Source organism: Balaenoptera musculus, chromosome 15 (assembly GCF_009873245.2).
Source record: "Balaenoptera musculus isolate JJ_BM4_2016_0621 chromosome 15, mBalMus1.pri.v3, whole genome shotgun sequence".
Classification (NCBI taxonomy): domain Eukaryota; kingdom Metazoa; phylum Chordata; class Mammalia; order Artiodactyla; family Balaenopteridae; genus Balaenoptera; species Balaenoptera musculus.
The window spans coordinates 81445386-81467266 of NC_045799.1; the positions used below are offsets into that span (position 1 = coordinate 81445386).

Sequence of the window (21881 nt, forward strand, 5' to 3'; positions counted from 1 at the left end):
TGGGGGCCACCAGACCCCCAATCCTGTCTTCCCACCTGGCATCCCTCAGCAAGGTCTGCAGGGCCAGGAACCCCCCTGTCCCCTGTCAGGCAGAGGAGAGATCCCTATGCTGAGGCCCCCTCCCCCTCCGGGTCTAACCTGGCCCCTGCCTCCCAGGGGGTTGAAACCCCTCTAACCTCTTAACCCCCTGCGCCAAAGAAGAAAAGGCCCAGCCAAAGCCCAGGTTAGAGAAACCATTCTTGTTGGTGTAGTTATCAACCTCATCTGGGAGGGTTGGGGACTTGAAAACAGGAAACGACCTGGGATGGGGTTTTGTCACTTCACATACATACACGTGCGCCCACACGTGCACACGTGCTGACCACATCCACAGCAAGTGGGCCCTGGAGGGGTATGTGTGGTGACACTTACTGGAAGCCTGAGAACAAAACAAGCTGTGCAAAGACAGTGGGCCACCAGGACACACACCCAACAGAAGGGGGTCCCAGGGGCCCAGGAGAGGAGAAAGGCAGAGTGGACTTGGGGTCCCTCTCATCGAACTCCTAACGCCCCTCCATGGCTCTGCGCCCCAGACAGTCCGGGAACGGGATGAGGTCGGTGCCAGCGTGGAGAGGCCCCTTTTCTGCTTGAGCGTAGAGTCGGTTCTCAACAGAGATGAAGCTGCTGCGAGCGGAGGCCGGCAGGGGTGCCCAGGGGACAGGGCTCTGGCTGGGGAGCGGCGCCCACCCGGGCAGGGGCTGGGGTGGGAGGACCCGGTGCAGAGTTGCCGGGCTGAAGTAGCTGGTGTTGATGGTGGCGTAGGGGATGTGGAGAGAGGTCAGGGAGGCTTGGCCAGCTGCCTGCAGGGGAGACGGGGAAGGAGGCTCAAGTGAGGCTCCACCTCGTGGCCCCCCACCTCCAGCCCCTCCATTCCCCTCTCCAAAGCCATCCCCCTATCCTCACACTTGCTCTCCTCTGTGTCTGGGGGCTGCTGTGTCTGGGTGGCTGAAGCTTCATGACAGACCTGGGAGAGAGTTAGGAGGGTCAGAGGCAAAGCACGTGGCTGGCCCAGTGCCGTGGGGATTTGGATCAGCAGGGGCTGGGTCTCACCAGTGCCTTTGCCGACGCAGGAGGTAGAGGAGGTAGACGCAGCCAAAGAGAAGGACCCCTGCGACCCCCAAGATCCCAGCCAGGTCAGCTCGCAGCATGGTGGCTGGAGTAGGAGCAGGGAGCCCTGTGCACAGAGAGAGACATACCGGTTAGGTGCCTGGCACCCCCGAGTCCCTCCCTGTCCTCCCGGGGCCCCCTCTCCTCGTCAGCCCCACCTTGGTCTGGGTTGAGGGAGAGGTTCCCACAGGCCTCCTGGGAGCCCTCGGGGAAGGAAGTAAACTTGCAGCAGAAGGTGGTGTTGGGACTGGAGCTTCTCCCCTCGGACCCTTCCAAGGTGAGGGAGATGCTGGTTCTGGTTTCCCAGTGCGCCCGGCAGGCAGGGTTCCAGTGCTGGGTGCCGAATTTTGGGTGCAACACAGCCAGCGTGGTCCCTCCGGCACCATCGGGGCCCCCGTAGCTCACAGTCACCAGGGAGATAGAGCCAGATCCCAGGAATCCACAGCGGACAGTGAAGGATGGGGACCCAGTGGCCTCCATCTGAACCTGCACCCACACCTCAGGAGTCCCTGTGGGATATAGGCACAGGAGCTAGGACCCGGGCCTGGGTCTCTGCCCCGTCCCCATCGCCTCTGCATCTCTCTGGCCCCCACTCACCAGCAGTGATGCAGAGAGTCAGCAGCGCCAAGAGCAGGCCCAGGGCCCGGGGCCTGTCCATGGCTCCCCTCTGGCCCGGGCTCTGGGGGCTGCCGTGGTGGGGACAGCACCTGTGTTTCCGGTCTCATCGCAGGAAGTTTTTACGTGTGAGCGGGCCCTAGGAGCGCTGCTTGGTGCTCTCCGCAAACCTGCCCCACTTCCTTCTCTGTCTTCCTCAGGGTGGTGAATCCAGGGTTGAGGACCCCCTCCCTCAGGAGACTTAAAGTGACAGTGACAAGGTTTTCCCTGTCCCCAGGCTGTGCTTTAGTGTGAGCAGGTCGGTGGCTCTGGTTCCCTTCCCAGCCCTGCCTGTGGATACCAACCCTGGGCAGACTCTGGGGAAGGGCGGGAGGGGGAAGGGAAGAGACGCCACAGGGGGACCTGAGATGTCCTTTCCATGGGAGGGAGGGCCCCCCCGGTTTCTCCTTAGGAAGAAGGCTCTGACACCCCCCCTCACCACCAGCTAAGGGGTAGGGAAGTGGTGGAACTTGGGGAGAGGAAGACCTGTAAGCAGGAGAACCAGTAGGGGAGCCACCGAAGAGGCAGGCACAGCCTGACCGGCGACTTGCCTACGGAACTCTGCCCCATCTGCAGCCTTCCCCCCACAGCTGAGGGCAACTGGTTTCCAGCTGCGAAGGCCAAAGGCGCATAGTCACCTGTGACTCTTCACGCATCTCCAGCCCATCACGAAATTCTGAAGGCTTCCCATCCTGACCACCTGAACTCTTCTTACCACTCCCACCTCTCGGACACAAGCCGTCTTTCCCCACAAAGTGTTGCTGTAAATTGCTTTCCTGTGTATGTTCGTTTACAGAATGAAAATTGACCAGCATGCTGCTGTAAGCAGTGACAAGTGATCAGAAGGATTTGTGTCCTGTCTTACCCTGTGCTGAGCTTGCATCTGGAGTGAGAGTAGCTTGGTGAGCTCAAGCTTAGAGCCATGGGTCTGTGTTGAGGACTCCTGTCCAGGGTGTGGTGAGAACTGAGAGGTGGCCCCACCTCAGGGCTGTGGTCCCCTGAGGCCTGCCCTGCACACATGCCCCTGACTCAGCATCTCTTCTAATCCTGTGGTGTTAGCCAGTCAGCCTCTTAAGTAAACTCTACCACCCCATCCACACCTGAGAGGCTGGATGAGCAGGGCCTCCAGGCCAGTCACTTCACTGTTCCCAGCCCAGGTAGCATTCATTCTCTCAACCCTTTGAACTTCTCTCAGGCTCGGTGTGCCAGTCTCCAAACCTGACTCTGACCCACTCTCACCACTTCCTCCACTACTGTTCCTGACACAGGGGAGGCCTGTGCAAAACTCACCCACTTCAAGGAGGCCCAGCCCAGCGTGGGTGCCGAGCAGCTGGGCACGTGGGGCTGCCGACCTCAGTCTCCCTAGCCTGGAAGACCTTTATCTTCTGCCCAGTTTGCAAGGGCCATATCAAATCCCACCCACTCCAGGAAGCTGAACTGAGTGAGCTTTTCCTTCTTGGACAACCATTGCACAGATAGCGGGCCCTAGGTTGTGGCTCTTTTATTAACCTCCACATGGTCCAAGTACACATAGAGGAGCTCAATACTGGGTGATCAATGGATGAATGAAAAGCCATGGCATGAAGTTAACTACTCACAAAACTTTCCATTTTTTTCAGTCTTGTAAGCCACGTTGTCCCCAGTAAGTTCTCATTGTATAAGATTCAAAAAACACAGAGTAGAAAACATTACTGTTCTTCACCAGCCTGCCCATTCCCTTTTCCCTCCCCATTTTAATTTTCAATAAGGCTAAAATTATCAATCTTTTATTGTTTCTGGATTTTGTGTATTGCTTAGGAGGGCCAAATTATAAAAATAACTTAATAGTTTTCTTTTTATGCTTAACTCTTATGAGAGTTTATTTTTAGCCCATGAATAATTTTAATTTGGAGGTGGTGTTATTTTACAATTTAGGTGGACAGCCAGATGCCTTCAAACCACTTGCTGAATAGTCACTTGCCATCTTTTTAATTTATTATTATTATTGATGTATAGTTGAGTTACTAGTTTCAGGTGTACAACACAGTGATTCAAATTTTTAAGTAGATTATACTCCACTTAAAATTATAAAATATTGGCTGTATTCCCTGTGCTGTACAATCCTTGTAGGCTTATTCTTCTTTTTTTAAACTGAGGTATAATTAAGGTACAAGATTATACAAGTTTCAGATGTACAACACAGTGATTCACAATTTTACAGGTTATATTCCACTTATAATTATTATAAAATATTGGCTATATTCCCTGTATTACACACTAGATTGTTGTAGCTTATTTATTTTATACATAGTAGTTTGTACCTCTTAATCCCCCACCCCTATCTTGCCCCTTCACACTTCCCTCTCCCACTTGGAACCACTAGTTTGTTCTCTATATCTGTGAGTGCTTCTTTTCTATTATATTCACTAGTTGTATTTTTTAGACTCCACATATAAGTAATAACATAGAGTATTTGTCTTTCTCTTTGTTTGTTTGTTTATTTTTGGCTGTGTTGGGTCTTCATTGCTGCGCACGGGCTTTCTCTAGTTGCGGCGAGTGGGGGCTACTCTTCGTTGGGGTTTGCGGGTTTCTCATTGCAGTGGCTTCTCTTGTTGGGAGCACGGGCTCTAGGCGGGTGGGCTTCAGTAGTTGTGGCATGTGGGCTCAGTAGTTGTGGCTCGCGGGGTCCAAAGTGCAGGCTCAGTAGTTGTGGCGCATGGGCTTAGTTGCTCTGCAGCATCTGGGATCTTCCCGGACCAGGGCTTGAACCCATGTCCCCTGCACTGGCAGGCGGATTCTTAACCACTGCACCAGCAGGGAAGTCCGTCTGACTTATTTCACTAAACATAATACCCTCCAGGTCCATCCACGCTGTTGCAAATGGCAAAATTTCATTCTTTTTTATGGCTGAGTAGTTTTCCATTGTATGTATGTACACCACACTTCTTTATCCATTCATCTGTTGATGGACACTTAGGTTGCTTCCATATCTTGGCTATTGTAAATAATGCTGCTATGAACATTGGGGCGCTTGCATCTTTTCAAATTAGTGTTTCATTTTCTTTGGATATATGCCCAGGAGTGGAATTGCTGGATCATATGGTGGTTTTATTTTCAGTTTTTTGAGGAACCTCCACACTGTTTCCACCAATTGGCTGCACTAATTTACCTTCCCAACAACAGCGTACAATGGTTCCCTTTTCTCCACCTCCTCACCAACATTTGTTATTTGTGGTCTTCTTGATGCTAGCCATTCTGAAAAGTGTGAGGTGATAACTCATCATGGTTTTTATTTGAATTTCTCTGATGATTAGTGAGTGATGTTGAGCATCTCTTCATGTGCCTGTTGGCCAATATTTGTCTTCTTTGGAAAAATGTCTATTCAGGTCTTCTGCTCATTTTTAAATTGTTTTTTAAAAAATATCGAGTTATGGGACTTCGCTAGTGGTCCAGTGGTTAAGACTCCATGCTCCCAACGCAGGAGGCCTGGGTTCGATTCCTGGTTAGGGAACTAGATCCCGGATGCCGCAACTGAAAGATCCCACATGCCACAACAAAGATCTTGCACGTGGCAATGAAGATCCCACGTGCTGCAACTGAGACCTGGCACAGCCAAATAAATAAATATATTTTTTAAAGTATTGAGTTATACAAGCTGTTTATAAATTTTGGATATTAACCCCTTATCAATCATATCATTTGCAAATATTTTCTCCCATTCAGTAAGTTGTTTTTCTGTTTTGTCAATGGTATTTTTTGCAGTGCAAAAGCTTTTAAATTTAAGTAAGTCCCACTTGTTTATTTTTACTTTTATTTCCTTGGCCCTTGGCAAAAGACTTAAAAAATACATTGCTATGATTTATATCAAAGACTGTTCTATGTTTCCTTCTAGGAGCTTTATGGTTTCCAGTCTTACGTTTAGATCTTTAATCCATTTTGAGTTTGTTTTTGTATGGTGTGAGAAAGTGGTCTAATTTCATTCTTTTACATACAGCTGTCCAGTTTTCCCAGAACCACTTATTGAAGAGACCGTTTTTTCCCCACTGTATATTCTTGCCTCCTTTGTCATAGATTGACTGTAAATGCATGGGTCTATTTCTGAGCTCTCTCTTCTTTTCTATTGATCAATGTGTCTGTTTTTGTGCCAGTACCATACCGTTTTGATTACTGTAGCTTTGTAGTATAGTCTGAAGTCACAGAGCATAATACGTCCAGCTTTGTTCTTCTTTCTCAAGATTGTTTTGGCTATTTGGGGTCTTTGTGTTTCCACACAGATTTTAGAATTATTTGTTCTAGTTCTGTGAAAAAAATGCCATTAGTATTTTGATTGGGATTGCACTGACCTTATAGATTGCCTTGGGTAGTATGATCATTTTAACAGTATTCTTCTAACCCATGAACACGGTATATCTTTCCATCTGTGTTGTCTTCAGTTTCTTTCAGCAGTGTCTTAGTTTTCCAAGTACAGGTTTTTTATCTCCTTAGGTAGATTTATTCCTAGGAATTTTATTCTTTTGATATGACTACAAATGGGATTATTTCCTTAATTTCTCTTTCTGATAGTTGCTAGTGTAGAGAAATGCAGATTTCTGTATTTTAATTTTGTATCCTGCAACTTTACTGAATTTATTGACGAGTTCTAGTAGTTTTTTGGTGGCATCTGTAGGATTTTCTACATATAGAAAATCATTTATCGTGCCATCTGCAAATGGTGACAATTTTACTTCTTCCTTTCCAATTTTGGTGTTTTTATTTATTTTTCTTTTCTGATTATTGTGGCAAGGACTTCCAATACTATTGTTGAATAAAAGTGGTGACAGTGGGCATCCTTGTCTTGTTTCTGATCTTAGAGGAAGTGCTTTCAGCTTTTCACTGTTGACTATGATGTTATTTGTGGGCTTATCATATATGGCATTATATCAAAGTATATTCCTATACCCACTGTGGAGAGTTTTTATCATAAATGGATGTTGAATTTTTTCAAAAGCTTTTTCTGCATCTATTAAGATGATTATATGATTTTTATGCTTTAATTTGTTAATGTGGTGTAACACATTGATTTGTAGATACTGACCCATCCTTGCATCCCTGGGATAAACCCCATTTGATCATGGTGTATAATCCTTTTAATGTATTGTTGGATTTGATTTGCTAGTATTTTGTTGAGGATCTTTGCATCTATGTTCATCAGTGATATTGGCCTATAATTTTCTTTCTTTTTTTGTGATATCTTTGCTTTTGGTATCAGGGTGATGCTGGCTTCATAGAATGAGTTCAGAAGCATTGCTTTCTCTGCAATTGTTTTGGAATAGTTTGAGAAGGATAGGTGTTAACTCTGCTCTAAATGTTTGGTAGAAGTAACCTGTGAAGTCACCTGGTCCTGGTCTTTTGTTTGTTGGGAGTTTTTAAAATTACTGATTCAATTTCATTAGTGATCATTGGTTTGTTCATATTTTCTATTTCTTCCTGGTTCAGTCTTGAGAGATTGTACATTTCTAGGAACTTGTCCATTTCTTTTAGGTTGTCCATTTTATTGGCATGTAGCTGTCTAGTAACTTTTTATAATCCTTTGTACTTCTGTGGTGTTGGTTGTAACTTTTCCATTTTTGTTTCTGATTTTATTGATTTGAGCCCTCTTTTTTCCTTGATGAGTCAGGTTAAAGGTTTATCAATTTTATCTTTTCAAAGAACCAGGTTTTAACTTCGCTGATATTTTCTATTTATTTTAAAATCTCATTTCATTTATTTCTGCTCTTTATGATTTCTTTCCTTCTACCAACTTTGGGTTTTGTGTATTCTTCTTTTTGTAGTTTTAGGTGTTAGGTCAGGTTGTTTGATATTTGTTTCCTGAGGTAGGCTTACACCACTATAAACTTCCCGCTAAGAACTGCTTTTGCCATGTCCCATAGATTTTGGATTGTTGTGTTTTCATTTCCATTTGTCTCCAGGTACTTTTTAATTTTCTCTTTGATTTTTTTTCATTGACCTATTGGTTATTTAGTAGCATTTGTTTAGCCTCCATGTGTTTGTGCTTTTTGCAGGTTTTTTTTTTTCCTGTAGTTGATTTCTAGTCTCATAGCATTGTGGTTGGAAAAAATACTTGATATGACTTCAATTTTCAAAAATTTGCTGAGACTTGTCTTGTGGCCTAGCATGTGATCTAACCAGGTGAATGTTCCATGTGCACTTGAAAAGAATGTGTATTCTCCTGCTTTTGGATGGAATGTAATATATATATAAAGTCCATTTGGTCCAGTGATTCCTTGATTTTCTCTCTAGATGATCTGTCCATTGATATAAGTGGAGTGTTAAAGTCCCATACTATTACTGTCACTGTCAATTTTCCCCTTTATGTCTGTTAATATTTGCTTTATGTATTTAGGTGTTCTATGTTGTGTGCATATATATTTTTATTCATTGTTCTTGGATTGATCCCTTGATCATTATGTAATGTTCTTGTCTCTTGTTCAGCCTTTGTTGTAAAGCCTGTTTTGTCTGATACAAGTATTGCTACCCCAGCTTTCTTCTGATTTTCATTTGCATGGAATACTTCTTTCCATTCCCTCACTTTGTGTGTCTTTAGATCTGAAGTGAGTCTCTTATAGGCAGCATATATATGGGTATTATTTTTGTATCCATTCAGCCACTGTATGTCTTTTGATTAGAGCATTTAGTCCATTTACATTTAAAGTAATTACTGATAGGTATGCACTTATTGCCACTTTCTTAATCGTTTTCTGGTTGTTTTTGTAGTTCTTTTGTTCCTTTCTTCTTCTTTTGTCCTATTCCTTTGTGAATTGATGACTATCTTTAGTGTTACATTTGAATTCCTTTCTATTTTTTGTGTATCTATTACAGATTTTTGGTTTGTTATTACCATGAGGTTTACATATAGCAATTATATATGTGTGATTAAGTTGCTGATCTCTTGATTTCAAATGCATTTTAATATATTTTTGTTGTGTACCCTTTACTCATCGTGAGCATAGATGATTGTACTACTTTTGCCTTTTAACCTTCCTAATAGCTTGTATGTGGTTAACTTACTGCCTTTCCTGTGTATTTGCCTTTACCAACGAGCTTTTTCTTTTTGTAATTTTCATGTCTCTAGTAGTGGCTTTTTTTTTTTTTTTTTTTTTTTTGCTTAGTCAAGTCCCTTTAACATTTCTTGTAATGCTGGTTTGGTGGTGCTGAACTCTTTCAGCTTTTGCTTGTCTATAAAACTTTTGATCTCTCCATCAAATCTGAATGAAAACCTTGCCGGGTAGAGTATTCTTAGTTGTAGGTTATTCCCTTTCATCACCATATCATGCCACTCCCTTCTGGCCTGCAAAGTTTCTGCTGAAAAGTCAGCTGATAGCCTTATGGGAGTTCCCTTGTATGTACCTTGTTCCTTTTCCCTTACTGCTTTTAACATTCTCTAATTTTTGCCATTTTAATTACAATGTGTCTTGGTGTAGTCCTCTTTGGGTTGATCCTCTTTGGGACTCTGTGCTTTCTGGACCTGAATGTCTGTTTTCTTTCCCAGATTATGCAAGTTTTCCAGCATTATCTCTTCAAATATGTTTCCTGCTCCTTTCTCTCTCTCTTCTCCTTCTGTTCTGGGACCTCTATACAGTGAGTGTTAGTGTGCTCCAGTTGTACCGTCCCCACTTCTTTTTATTCTTCTGCAGCAATTGCCACTACTGTCTTCCAGCTCACTGATCCATTCCTCTGTATCACTTTAATCTACTGTTCTTTCTGGTGTATTTTTCATTTCAGTTATTAAATTCTTCATCTCTATTTCATTCCTCTTTGTATATGCTTTCTTAAAAACTTCTAACTCCTCACTCTGTTCATCCATTCTTCTCTGAATTTCTTTGATCATCTTTACAATTGTTACCTTCAACTTTTTATTGAATAAATTGCCTATCACCTCCACTTCACTTAGTTCTTCTTCTGGGGCTTTATCTTTTTCCTTCATTTAAAACATGTTCCTCTGTCATCTCATTCTGCCTGATTTGCTGTTTTTATTTCTGTGTAACTGCTAGATTGGTTACATTTCCTGACCTTGGAAAAGTGGCGTTTTGTAGGAGACGTCCTATACATCCCAGCAGTGCACTCCTCTCTGGTCACCAGGGCTGTATGCTCTAGGGGTGCCCCTTATGTGGGCTGTTGTGGCTAGCTAGTTACTATGGGCAGTCTGGTAGGCAGAGCTGGCCCCCAGTCCAGTTGGCTTCTAGACCCTGCCTTGTGCAGAGCCCACCAACTAGTTGGGGCCGGGTCACAAGGCAGCTGCTTGCAGAACCCCAGGGGGCCCCAGGAATCCTGATGTTGGTGTCAGCCGGCTAGCTGGGTGGTGCTAGATCCTGGGTTCTCTGGCTAAGAGGCCCAAGGTGTCCCAGAGCTGAAATTGACCTGCTTGTGGGCAGGGCCAGGGCCTGGGGGATGCTAGGGCTGGTGCCTACCTGCCTGCTGATGGGTGGCCTAGGTCCTGCCATGGCATGCTGTGGTCTGCGGCTAATATCTACCTGCTGGTGGGTGGGGCTAGTGCCTGCTCACTGGTGTGAGGTTGGTCCTCAGCCTAGTGCCAGCTCACTAGTACGTGGACCCAGGGCCTAGGGTGTCTTGGGACTGGTACTTGCCAACTGGTGGGTGGAGCTGGGTCCTGGGTTTAGTGTGTGAGGTGAAGTCAGGTCCCATGCCCTCCAGTGGACACTGGCTGTGAGTTCAGAGGGTCTTAAGGCAGTCTGCCTGCTGGTGGGTGGGGCTGCCCTGGACCCCAATCCGGCCCACCAGTGGGCAGACACCAACCCCAGGACCACCGCAGCCCTGCAGTTTGCTATGTCAGGACCCAGCCAACATACCAGCAGCAGACGGGTACCAGCCTCAGGACCCCCTGAGCCCTGGCTAGTTGCTTGGCCTGAGACATCCCCGAACTGGTGCCTACGGGCTGTTGGGTGTGAGCGGTGGTGGGGCTAGGTCCCAAGGCTAACGAACTGGAGGGAGGATTCCAAAATGGTACTTACCAGCACCAGCGTCCTTGTGGCAGAACAAGCTCCCCAAAATGGCTGCTGCCAGCGTCTATGTCCCCAGGGTGAACTCCAGTTGTGTTGCCTCCTGCCTCTCCGGGAGACTCTCCAAGATCGCAGGTGGCTCTGACTCAGGCTCCTTTCAAATTACTGCTTCTGCCCTGAGTCCCTGAGCGTGTGGATTTTGGGTGTGTCCCTTAAGAGTGGAGTCTCTCTTTTCCACAGCCCTCTGGCTCTCCCCAAAGTAAGCCCCGCCAGCCTTCCAAGCCGTTCTGGGGGACTCGTTTTCCCAATGGCTGGGGAGCCTGCTGTGGGCCTCCGAGCCCTTGCTCCTTGGGGACAACCTCTGCAACTGTAATTACTTTCGTGTTTGAGGGTCGCCTGCTCCGGCGGTATGGGTCTTGACTATACCCCAACTCTGCCCCTCTTACCCATCTTGTGGTTCCTTTTTAATATCTTTAGTTGTAGAAGATCTTTTCTGGTAGATTCCAGTCTTTTTCACCAACAATTGTTCTGTAAATAGTTGTAATTTTGGTGTGCCCATGAGAGCATCTTCCTACTCCATCTTGGTCAAATTCCCTCAGTCCCTTGGTGTCTTAATCATAAGTTCTCACAAATGGGTCTACTTCTGGATTCTCCTTCCTAATCTATCCATTGATTTATTTGATTATTCCTGTGTCACTATCACATGGTCCTAAGTAGAATGCTTTTACATTTTGAGATTGAAGGTACTCATCCTTTCTCAGAATTTTCTTGGCTATTCTGAACAGTATCCAGAATTTTGAGCTCTGGAGACACAAAAGGTCGTTAAATCTAACTACATGAGCCCTGTATTCATCACTGTTGGCCTCTTTCCTCTTTTGCCTGGAGGTACAGGTTAGACAACACAGGTCTGGTTAATGACCACCTCCTGCTCTAACATTTCTTGGTGAAATCCCTGCAGCCACAGCCCAAGTTCTGCTGCAGAGAAAATGGCCCTTGTGGTCAGTCTCTAGAATTAGGCCCTTGAGGGTTTGAACTGGTGCCAGAATTTCACAGCTCTTCAAGATTAGGTAAAGCAGGAATAGCCCAACAGGGGACCACACTCTGCTTGAATGTAACTGAGAGGATTTTAGCATAGGTGCAGCACTCTGCTCATGACTGGCTCAAGCCCTCTCTCAGTGAATCCTGGTGACCATTCTTTTATATGAGACATTCCTCCTTTGAGTTTGTAGCGTGAGACTCATTTATTTTTACATCTATTTTAAATGTGTGTAATAGGCCACTTAAGTTCCTGCATCAAAACAATATAAATAAAAGATAATATCTGAGTATACACTACATGCTAAATTTGTAACTGTGAAGCTAATATATGTGAATCACTCACAACAATCACCTTAAGAGAAAACACTCTGTCCAGCATCACAAGGCTAGTAGTACACAGTGAACAAAAATTGTATCTCCAGAACCCACACTATTAACAACCATGCTGAGCTGCTTCTCCCAATGGAAAATTTAAATTGAATTACAGGTTTTTGTCACAAAAGCAGCAGCCCCTGCCACATCAGCAGAGAACCTGCGCTGAGTTCCCAGCTCGGGATGCCTCCCCCTCCTGATGTGAGCGGCTACAGCACCAACACAAGATGCTTTACTTTTCAGCTTCTACTGCACACTCAGCCCCATCACTGGGTCTAATCTGCTGAATTAAATATATTTTCCTTCAGGTTTCCCCAGGAGTCTGGGCTCCTGTTCTCTAGTTTCCTGAGGTTCATAGGTTCATCTTTGGTGAGTTTGCTGGTTTTCTCACTATTTCTCTGCTTCTTCCTGACCGCACTCTTCAGTGCCTATTTCTCAGCCATCCCAACTCAACACACAGGGTTTTCAGTGAATCTGTGCTGAAGAGTGACGTTCTGTGGACCCTTTCCAGGATCGCAATGTTCCACCCTATCCCCTGGGAAGGAACTACAGAGCTCAAGACTTCAAAATGTTTTCATGTGAAAATACCTCACCCCCACAACCTCTCATGTCATCCAAGCACAAATTCTTCTTTCATCCTGTAACCCCCAGAGTCAGTGTTGACTGGAGTTCAAAGGACAAAGTGAAGGCTTTAAGTGTCACTTAGCTGAAGACTTTTCTCAGCAATCTGGAAAAACCCTGTTCACTTTACAATTTAGGAGAGAACAACAACTCACCTTCTGGCAGAGCTCATGGTCACAAGGGAAGAAAAAGTCTTACTGAAAAATATTTTAAATGATTTAAAAGCGATGATTCAACAGTAAGATTAACAGGCCATGCACAGCAATGCCAGTTCCCTGAAAAGCATTCCTTGCTGTCACTTATCAACATGGGGAAAGTTCAGCCCGTGCGGAGGCCTCCACCTCTCCTGCCGGAACTGGCCTCAGCTATGGTTCCATCCTGGCCTGGGCCTTACCAGTTGGAGTTGCTGCTCATGAAGCCCACAGCCCTGCCTCTGCCAGCACAGGGCTTACTGGCACAAAACCCTTCAGAGCTGTAGTTGTCAAGATGGGGCATTTGCACCGCATATGGTACAAAATATCCACTGGCGTCATGCAGGAAAAATTAATATTTCTAATTTTAAAAGATAACAGTAATAAAAAGTTAACTTCGTTGTATTTTTAAGTGACACTGGTACCCTCACTGGGATCCTCATGCCATGGTTCACCTCTAACAAGATCAGTATCCTAAGGTCATAGAGGCAAATTCAAGATTATGACCAACTACAACTTACGTGCTACAGGATGTAGTGGTTTTGTGGTCCCAAACAGTAGGTACCCCCTTTAAGAATGCTGTTATTTGAACTTGGAAATCATTTTCTGACCTGCTGACAAGTCTTCCAAATGAAGAATCTCAGTGGGTTTTGACTCATTTATTTAAAAAGTAATAAATGCAGCCAAAGAAGCACCTATTCCACTTGGATTTACATATGTTTGAGACATACTCTTTTCAGTTATGACGGTCAGTTTATCATGATAGTTTTTAATGAACTTTCAACTAGAACTTCAGAAAATGTTAAGCCATGACTTTAAAATTGTTTCTCCAAATAGGCGGAGGAGAAGGACATGAGCTCACCTCTTCTTACGAAAACACCAAAATCACAACTAACTGCGAAACCACCACTGACAAAAAAATGCTGGAACCTACCAAAAAAGATATCCTACATCCAAAGACAAAGAAGAAGCCATAACAAGACGGTAGGAGGGGGTGCAATCGCGATAAAAATATTTCTCACTTTGCTCAGTACAACGTTTCTTTTAGAGCAGAAAAGTGTTTTTTGTACTGTTAACCAATAAAATATTTAAAAACATTTATTTCACCATAAATTCATCCATTACATCTTAATGTGTATAATAAATAAGTGGTAAATTTTTATTTAATATATAAATAATTTTTAAACTGATAAATATGTCCAAACTTCTGGCATCTTATGACTCTAAGGTTCTGTTTCAGTTACTAGTGCTACGTAACAAACCACGCAAAACTAGTGGTGTAAACACCGTTGTTTTATCATGCTCATGGATTCTATGGGTCAGGAATCTGGAAAAGGTACAGGAAAGATGGCTTGTCTCTGCTCTCTGATGCCTGGGACCTCAGCTGGAAGACTCAAAGGCTGGGTGTTGGAATCATCTGATTCACATCTGAACCACGTCTTGTGGCTGATGCTCAACATAGGCTGGGACCTCAACTAGGTCTGCTGGAGGGACACCTACATGTGGCCTTTCCATGTGGCTGCTTAGGCTTTCTCACAGCATGGCGCCTGGGTGCCAAGAGTGAACATCTCAAGAAACAGGACGTGGAAGCTGCCAGTTTCTTCAAGGTCTGGGCTTGGAAACTGGCCCAGCATCACTCCACCATATTCTGTTAATCTAGCACTCACAGAGCCCATATTCAAGGGGAAAGGACTTAGACCCAAACTCTCAAATAATTAAGAGTGGCAAAGAATTTGGGGAACACGTTATAAAACTTGCACAGATTCTAAGGTTGGGGCTCAATCTACCACACTGGTCTGTCAGCTGCATAAAGATCTCCAAATTTACAGAGCTTCCAACATTCTCTTTTGATCTTGTGAAGTACCAGCTTGGCAGGCATTTAAATAACTTGGGACTCCTCTTCCCCCTCCTGGATCCCTAGTGACCTCTGCCTCTGTATCTTTACCTTAGTTTTCCCACTCTGCTCCCAGATCCCACAGAAAAGCTCTGCTCTCTGGAACTGTTCCACTGAATACAGGCTAAAGATCCCCAGGGCACTGGTAGGCTGCCTTTCTAAAATGAGACTCACAACCCAACTTCTAGCTTTTATTTGGCAGGGAGGGAGGGGGAAGGAGGAAGAAATGAGCTTGTTTGGCTGAGTGACTAATCACAGGAAATCATGGATCCTCCTGCAGAAACCCCTAGACTAGCTGGATGACTGTGTCCAGCCTGGGACACCACACAGTGAGAACTTGAAATTACAGCAGATGCCCAAGACAGGGAAGAACTCGAAGTCGTATTTAAAAGGAGAGGCTGAAGAGTTCCTTAAACCACAGAAGGAAACAGTGAAAGTAGAAAGAGACGACAGTGTTTTCATGTATTTGATTGCTTGTCAGAGGGAAAGGAGAGAACAGAGGTGCTGTGCCGTTCTAGGAAGCAGAACAAGAACAAGTCAGAGTTTCAAGGAGTCCAGCATCCAGAGGCTATTTTGTGGCAGTCTGGGTGAGAGATGATAGCAAGCACTGAGAGAAGAGAGAGATCAGAGACATTCTGGAGAATAACCTGCCAGGACTTGGTGAGGAACTAGCTAGGGAAGGAAAGGATGAAGGAGATGGTGGTGGTGAGGATTTGGGGCTGGTCATTCAGAATAACTTCTAAGTTTCTTTCCAACTCTCAGATACTGAGATTCTATAAAAGTTCAAACTATGACAGATGGCTCTGGGATGAGGGCATGAAATTATCCCTGGAAAGAACCCTTGAGTGAAGGCTGCCAAGATATGTGGACTGGCCTGGTCTCAGTGGAGGTGAGACGGGTAGGTCCACCCTTCAACTGATCAGGATGCTACTCTTACCTTTCCTCTTCAGCCTAAACTGTCTCCACTAGATAAACTACTCAAAGGCAGCCAGTCTCCCACTTACTAAGCAATACATCCCTAAGAGCCAGTGTACAAAAGCGGGCTGTGTGTGTGTGTGTGTATGTGCAGGGGTGCAATGAACCTGTACATGGGACCACAGGGCTAGGCAGAGCTGCGTTAAGACTCCAGGAAAGAACCTGACCTCCATCAGTTTAACAATCTCTCAAGCCACAACCTGGAATTGACTCAAACATGTTTATTGAGCTAAATCAGCAAGGCACAAAAGAGGCTAGGAAAGACATTCCCAAAATACAGAAAAACGAATGGGCTCCTTCCATTCAACACAGGCAGTGCCCCTCTCCAATACTGAGGCGAAGCTCCCACCCCTCCAAACAAACAGCAGAAAATAGGCACTCTGCTCAAACAGAGGGACAGAGCCATGGTGCACCAGGAAGGACAGGGGGCTTATGACTGCTCTATCCTAGCAGCACCAGAGAAAGGTCAGTCAGAGAAAGGTCAGGTTAGAAAGGCACAGCCCACCTCTCCTTCCCCTCAGAGACCAGGGGTGGGGAAGTAATGATTCCTTTCGCTCCGTTTCCCATTGGCCTTTTCCAAGTGGTCATGTCGTAGAGGTGGGGAGTGGAGATGGGGAGTGGAGATGGGGAGGGACATAGGGTCATGTCAGAAATCCTACAATGAGAAAGATGAAAGTAAGAGATACAGAGACCTAACAACAGACCAAAGGGCCAAGAGATGACTGCAAGGTCCTCCAGAGGACAACTCTCATTCTCTTCCTGTACCACCCCTCCCCCAGGATACTTCTAAAGCCCCAAGGCAGCTGAGACAGCAGGTCAGGGGCTGTGGCCTTTCTTTCCACCTACTTGACAGGCACATGTGCTACCTGCCAGCATCTCCCAAGGATGCACAACTCCTTTTAACCTGCCTTCCAGTCTGTGTTGGGGACGCTCACCTCAGTGTTCAGCTCTGCAGAATCTAAGAGGTCCAGCCCGTGCTCACTGGGGGAAGACTGCTAGAGAGAATGGGATCAAAGATCAGAAGGGTCCCTCCCCACTCCCATCACCTGCAAACAACAACAAAAGGTCCCTTTCCAGTCGCTTGCGGCAAGCTTGAAGGCTGGGGTAGGCCCCTGAAGCAGCCAGGGAGGGAAGAGGGGCAAAGTCAGAGTGGGCAGCGGCATCAGAGTCATCAGAGAAGTGCTTCCTCTCCTGGCCTGCCAACTGAGACCCTTAACTTCGTTCAGCTTTGGAACGAGAGAATGGGGTTTTTCCTGAGGGGACTTTAGGAAAGACTAATAGAGGCCTTGCTGTCTAGTCTCTGGGTTGAACATGTTATCTGGTTTTCCCTTTGAGCACAAGACCTCCACTCGCCTCTTCTACTGTGTCCTTTCTCCACCTTCAAAGAGCAGAGAAGGGAGCAGGACAGCAGCAGACACACAATCCTTTTCTGTTTATAAGGCGCCTTCACTTCGTATTTTGTGTAAAAGGTCCCTTTTAAAGATGAGGGGGTTGAGAGGGGTTAAGGAGCTAACTTGATAAAGTGGTAAAACGGAAGACTTCTAGGTCTCCTCACTCGAATTCCATGCTTTTCCTACTGAACCGGCAGCATATCCTCCTGAGGAAGCAGGCAGGCAAGGGTAGAAAATGGAGTGACTGGAGGAAGAGGGGCTGGGGCAGCCCTGTAAGGAGAGAGGAAGGAAGGAGGGCTCTGCCTGTGTGCATGTGTTATGAAGAGACTTGCTGAACGGGCTGCAAGGTTGGACTGGGTGACCTTCCATCTCTATCTAGCTCTAGGACTCCCTTTAATTCTTAGGAGATTAAGAGGAAAAATAGCTATAAGGGGATTGAGAGTGTGGGAGTGCTATTCCAGTCCTTTTTGGTATTTAAAATTTTTTCCCCCTACTTCCTTAAAGTCCAAGCAAAGTCAACAGCAACTTACAAACCCTTCCTCCTTTACTCTATGATTCTTTCAAAACGTCTTGGGCAGCTTCCAAGGACAGGGCATCATCAGGACAGAGGAGAATCACAATAGTTTCTCTCCCTCATATCTGCTTCCAGTTCTAGAGGGAGAAGGGACTGTTGGATCCACTCACCTTGTCTGTACCTTGCCACTCTTCACTTGAGTCATTCTGAATTTCTAATTCTTTTTCATCCTCTTCCATCAGGCTGAGCCTGGAAACAGTGGCAAAGAGTAGAGGTTTTCAAGGACCGCTGAGCGTTTCTCAGAGGCACCCCAGGGGAAGAGGGTGGGCAGTAAGCAGACCAGGGCTCCAGAGTCCCACTCCAGCTTCAATCAAAGCAGCTCTACTTATACCTGCTTTACATACTAGGGTTCCACGTTACACTGGAAGGAAGTGTTCTGTGGTTAAAACAAGTCCACAAAGCACCAGCATAGAAGCAATGAGAAGGAAAGAACCCCCTCACAATGGGTGACAACTGAAGTGAAGACAGAAGATGATGAGAAAAGCTCACCGGGTCAGCCGGTTGCCCAGACCAGGACGCAAAGAGTTGAGTGGAGTCTGGAAATGCTGTGGACTCGAGGACCTTAACCTCTGGGCACCTAAAAGGGACTGGCTGTTGGGAATGAAGGTGGATCAGTGACAAGGGTTAAAAATAAAGGTAAAAAGAGGAGGTAAAGTGGCCAGCATGAAAGCCAGTAAAAAGCTCAGAGTGGAGGGAAAAAGAGAAAATGTAAAGCTAAAGAAAGGGGAAAGGACCGGAGAAGAACCCGAGAATGAAGGGGTGCTGTGGGAGGGAACAACACAACAGAAATGACGAGACACCAAACTGGGACATCACAGCCGGGCTCTCCTGGGGCCGCACCCTTGGGTAAATGCCAATTCTGAGCCGCCGCCTTCTTCCATCTCTTCCAATCCCCCCAGGGGCTGCCTACTTTTCACAGCCGTTGAGGTGAGGGTGGGTGTGGGTGGGATACTGTTCAGCTGTAGGCTTTCCTCCTGTGATGCAGAGATGTCCTCTCTGTGCCGCCTGGGGGGGCCTGCAAAGCAGCAGAGGCACATGTTAACTGTAGACCAGGTACCACCACAGACACTTTTAGTTTTTCAAGACCTGCTCAGGATTTGGTAAGGAAAAGTTATAAAAGAAGGGAATGGAAAATCTAGATGGTCTCATTATGACACGACTAAAAACGAGTACAGCCCTATGTACTATAAAAAGTAGGGTTTACAGAATTGTACCAAGGACTTGTCCAAGAAAATCTCATTACACAGCTTAGAAAACAAGAAGGAAAGAGACATACATTCCACAGATAAACAGTAACATACAAACACAAATGTGAGAGAGGGTTGGAGTCCCTAAGATTGAGAGGTCTCAGTTAATCAATGAAGACATCTGAGATCCTATTCATTCAAGATTTCTGTAGTGAGAAAAAGCTTAGAATGGCCTGAAATGAGGGAGGAAACATGAGGGTTAAGGAGAAACAGAAAAATGGGAGACTGGATTTTTTAGAAGCCAGAAAAAAATGAGATAACTGCAATGTCAGCACAGTTCTAATATGAAGGGTAAATGGAAGACCTGGGGCTCAAAATATTAAGGACTCTCTCCTGCAGAGCTCCAGGAAGGCAGAGGAGGAGAAAAGAACCCCAAAATGTCTTAGAAAACCTAGGTAATGCTATTTTTAAAACATAAGTCAAATCCATATTAATATCTGTCAACTGTAAATGTTCATACCCCCATTACCCTCCCTCCCCACAGCCTTGTTTGTACACTGAACTGGCAACCGGAGACTGAGCTGCTTCTGGTTTAAGCAGAGGGCTACCGAAACAGGGAAGAGCCACGTCTGTGAGCTTGTGTTCCCAGAGAATAAACCTTGGGCCCCCACGTTGACTCCTAATCTCTCCAACCTATTATCACTGGCGTAATGTCCACGGATTCAGCCCTGGGACCTCTCCCTATCTCCATCTTCACTGGCTTCCTTAGCCATTCAGGTTCATGACTTTTAAGTACCAACTCCCACATCCATCTCAAGCTTCTGCCTGCCCCCCTCACTCCAGATTCCTGTCTGTCCAACATCTCCAGCTGCAGTAACATGGCTCATACCAAAGCCCTGGTCTCATTTCTCACTCACAGCCTTCCCCATCTCAGTTGCTATCAACTCCATCCCTCCAATTATTAGGCCAAAATCCCTGGAGTCATGCTCAACTCCTTTCTTTCTTACATCCTACACTCTTTCTTATCATGAGGTCCTATCAGTGATATCTTGGAAGTACGTCCAGAATCTGGCCGCTTCTCACCACGTCCGCCGCTCCCCTGGCTCACGCACTCTCATCTCCTGTCTGGGCCCCCACAGCAGCCTCCTCACCAGTTCCTTGGCTTCAACCCCTGCCTCTCCTTCGGTCAGTTCTCAACACAGCAGCCAGAAGGAACCCCTTAAAATTTAAGGCAAATCCTGTCATTCCTGTGCTCAAATCCTCCAATGTTTACCCATCTCACTCTGAGTAAAAGCTGGAGTCTTTATTCTGGCTCGTACGCTCTGGACTCCTACGACCTCTTTGGTCTCATATCCTACACAGTCTCCATTCAGCAATACCGGCCTTCTCTGCTGTTCCTTGAACGTGCCAGAGACATTCCCACCATGGCCCCTGGACCGGCTGCACCCTCTAGTCTGCTATTCTGACATACACAAGGCACCCCCTCTCTCACTTCCTTCAGTTTTCTCCCCTGCATTCATGTTCTCTCCAAGGCCTTCCCCTGATCACTCTTTATAAGACTGCAATCCCCGCCTCACCAGTATTTCCCCATCCTCTTCCACAGCATGCATCACTGTCTCTCTGACACTGTTCGAAAGAAAGTTCACTGCAGTATTCCCAGCACAACTGAGCACAAGGTGCTCAGTAAGTGTCTGCTGAATGAACAATGGAACCGATCTTTTCAGTTTTCTCCTACCTTTACAAACTGTTTTAGGCAAACCAATCTATACATCGATGTGCTTTGGCAAACTCTTACCTTTCTATGTTCTGCTTGTGCTTTTCTGCTAGCCCATGATACTCACTCCTCCTCTGTTCAACTTATATAAATCTTACCCATTTTTCAAGATCCAGCTTAAATCCCATCTTCTTGATAAAGCCTTCATAGATCAACTAAACTTAAAATGATACCTTCCTTCCCTGAATTCTATAGCATTCATCTGTCAAATCCCTGGGAATTTATTACTTACTGGTGACTTCATAACTCAGATTTTCTATAAATGTATTTTCTTTCTTTTCTATTAGATGGTAAGCTGCTTGAGAATCCTTCATGGCCTCTAAAACACCTAACACAGTATCTTGCATACAGTACGTCCTTAGGTGGTATACAAAAGACATTAAAAGGAATTCATACCCTACCTCACAACACACACAAAAATTAACTCAAAATGGATCACAGACCTAAATGTATTAGCTGTAACTAGAAAACTCTTAGAAGAAAACACAGGAATAAATCTTTGTGACTTTAGGCAATAGCTTCTTAAGACATCAAAAGCACAAACAACAAAAAAAATAGATAAGTTGAATTTCACCAAAATTAAGAACTTCTGTATTTCACAGGACACCATCAAGAAAATTAAAAGACAACCCACAGAATGGAAGAAAATTTTTCTGTACCATACATCTGATAAGAGACTTTTGTCTAGAATATGTAAAGAACTCAACAAGAAAAGGACAACCCAATTTTTAAATGAGCAAAGGATTTGAACAGACATTTCTCTGAAGAAGATATACAAATAGCCAATTAAGCATGTGAAAAGATGCTCAACAGCATTAGTCCTCAGGGAAATAAATGCAAATTTAAACTATAATGAACGAGATACCAATTCACAGCCACTAGGAGATGGATAAAATAAAAAAGACAATAACAAGTGTTGGCATGAATGTAGAGAAACTGGGGCCCTTGTACATTGCTGTTGGGATTGTAAAATGACGTAGGCACTTTGGAAAACAATTTGGTAGTTCCTCATAAAGTTACACATAGAGTTACTGTATGATCCAGCAATTTCACATCTTAGGTATATCTCAAGAGAAGTGAAAACCTACA

The 21881-nt window shown here is 45.3% G+C and overlaps 1 protein-coding gene across 1 annotated transcript in view; it reads right to left on the bottom strand.

Moving 5' to 3' along the window:
* Positions 1–787: 787 nt before the first annotated feature.
* The window catches only part of STAG3 (stromal antigen 3), a 39926-nt gene continuing 18832 nt past the window's right edge, over positions 788–21881 (bottom strand). Inside the window, exons 30-36 of the mRNA XM_036825469.1 lie at positions 18672–18846; positions 18321–18422; positions 17942–18020; positions 16802–16861; positions 1090–1213; positions 943–1003; positions 788–839 (exon numbers count right to left, since the gene is read on the bottom strand). Coding sequence (XP_036681364.1) covers positions 993–1003; positions 1090–1213; positions 16802–16861; positions 17942–18020; positions 18321–18422; positions 18672–18846 — 551 coding nt within the window. The 3' untranslated portion in view covers positions 788–839; positions 943–992. The remainder of the gene's footprint in view (positions 840–942; positions 1004–1089; positions 1214–16801; positions 16862–17941; positions 18021–18320; positions 18423–18671; positions 18847–21881) is intronic.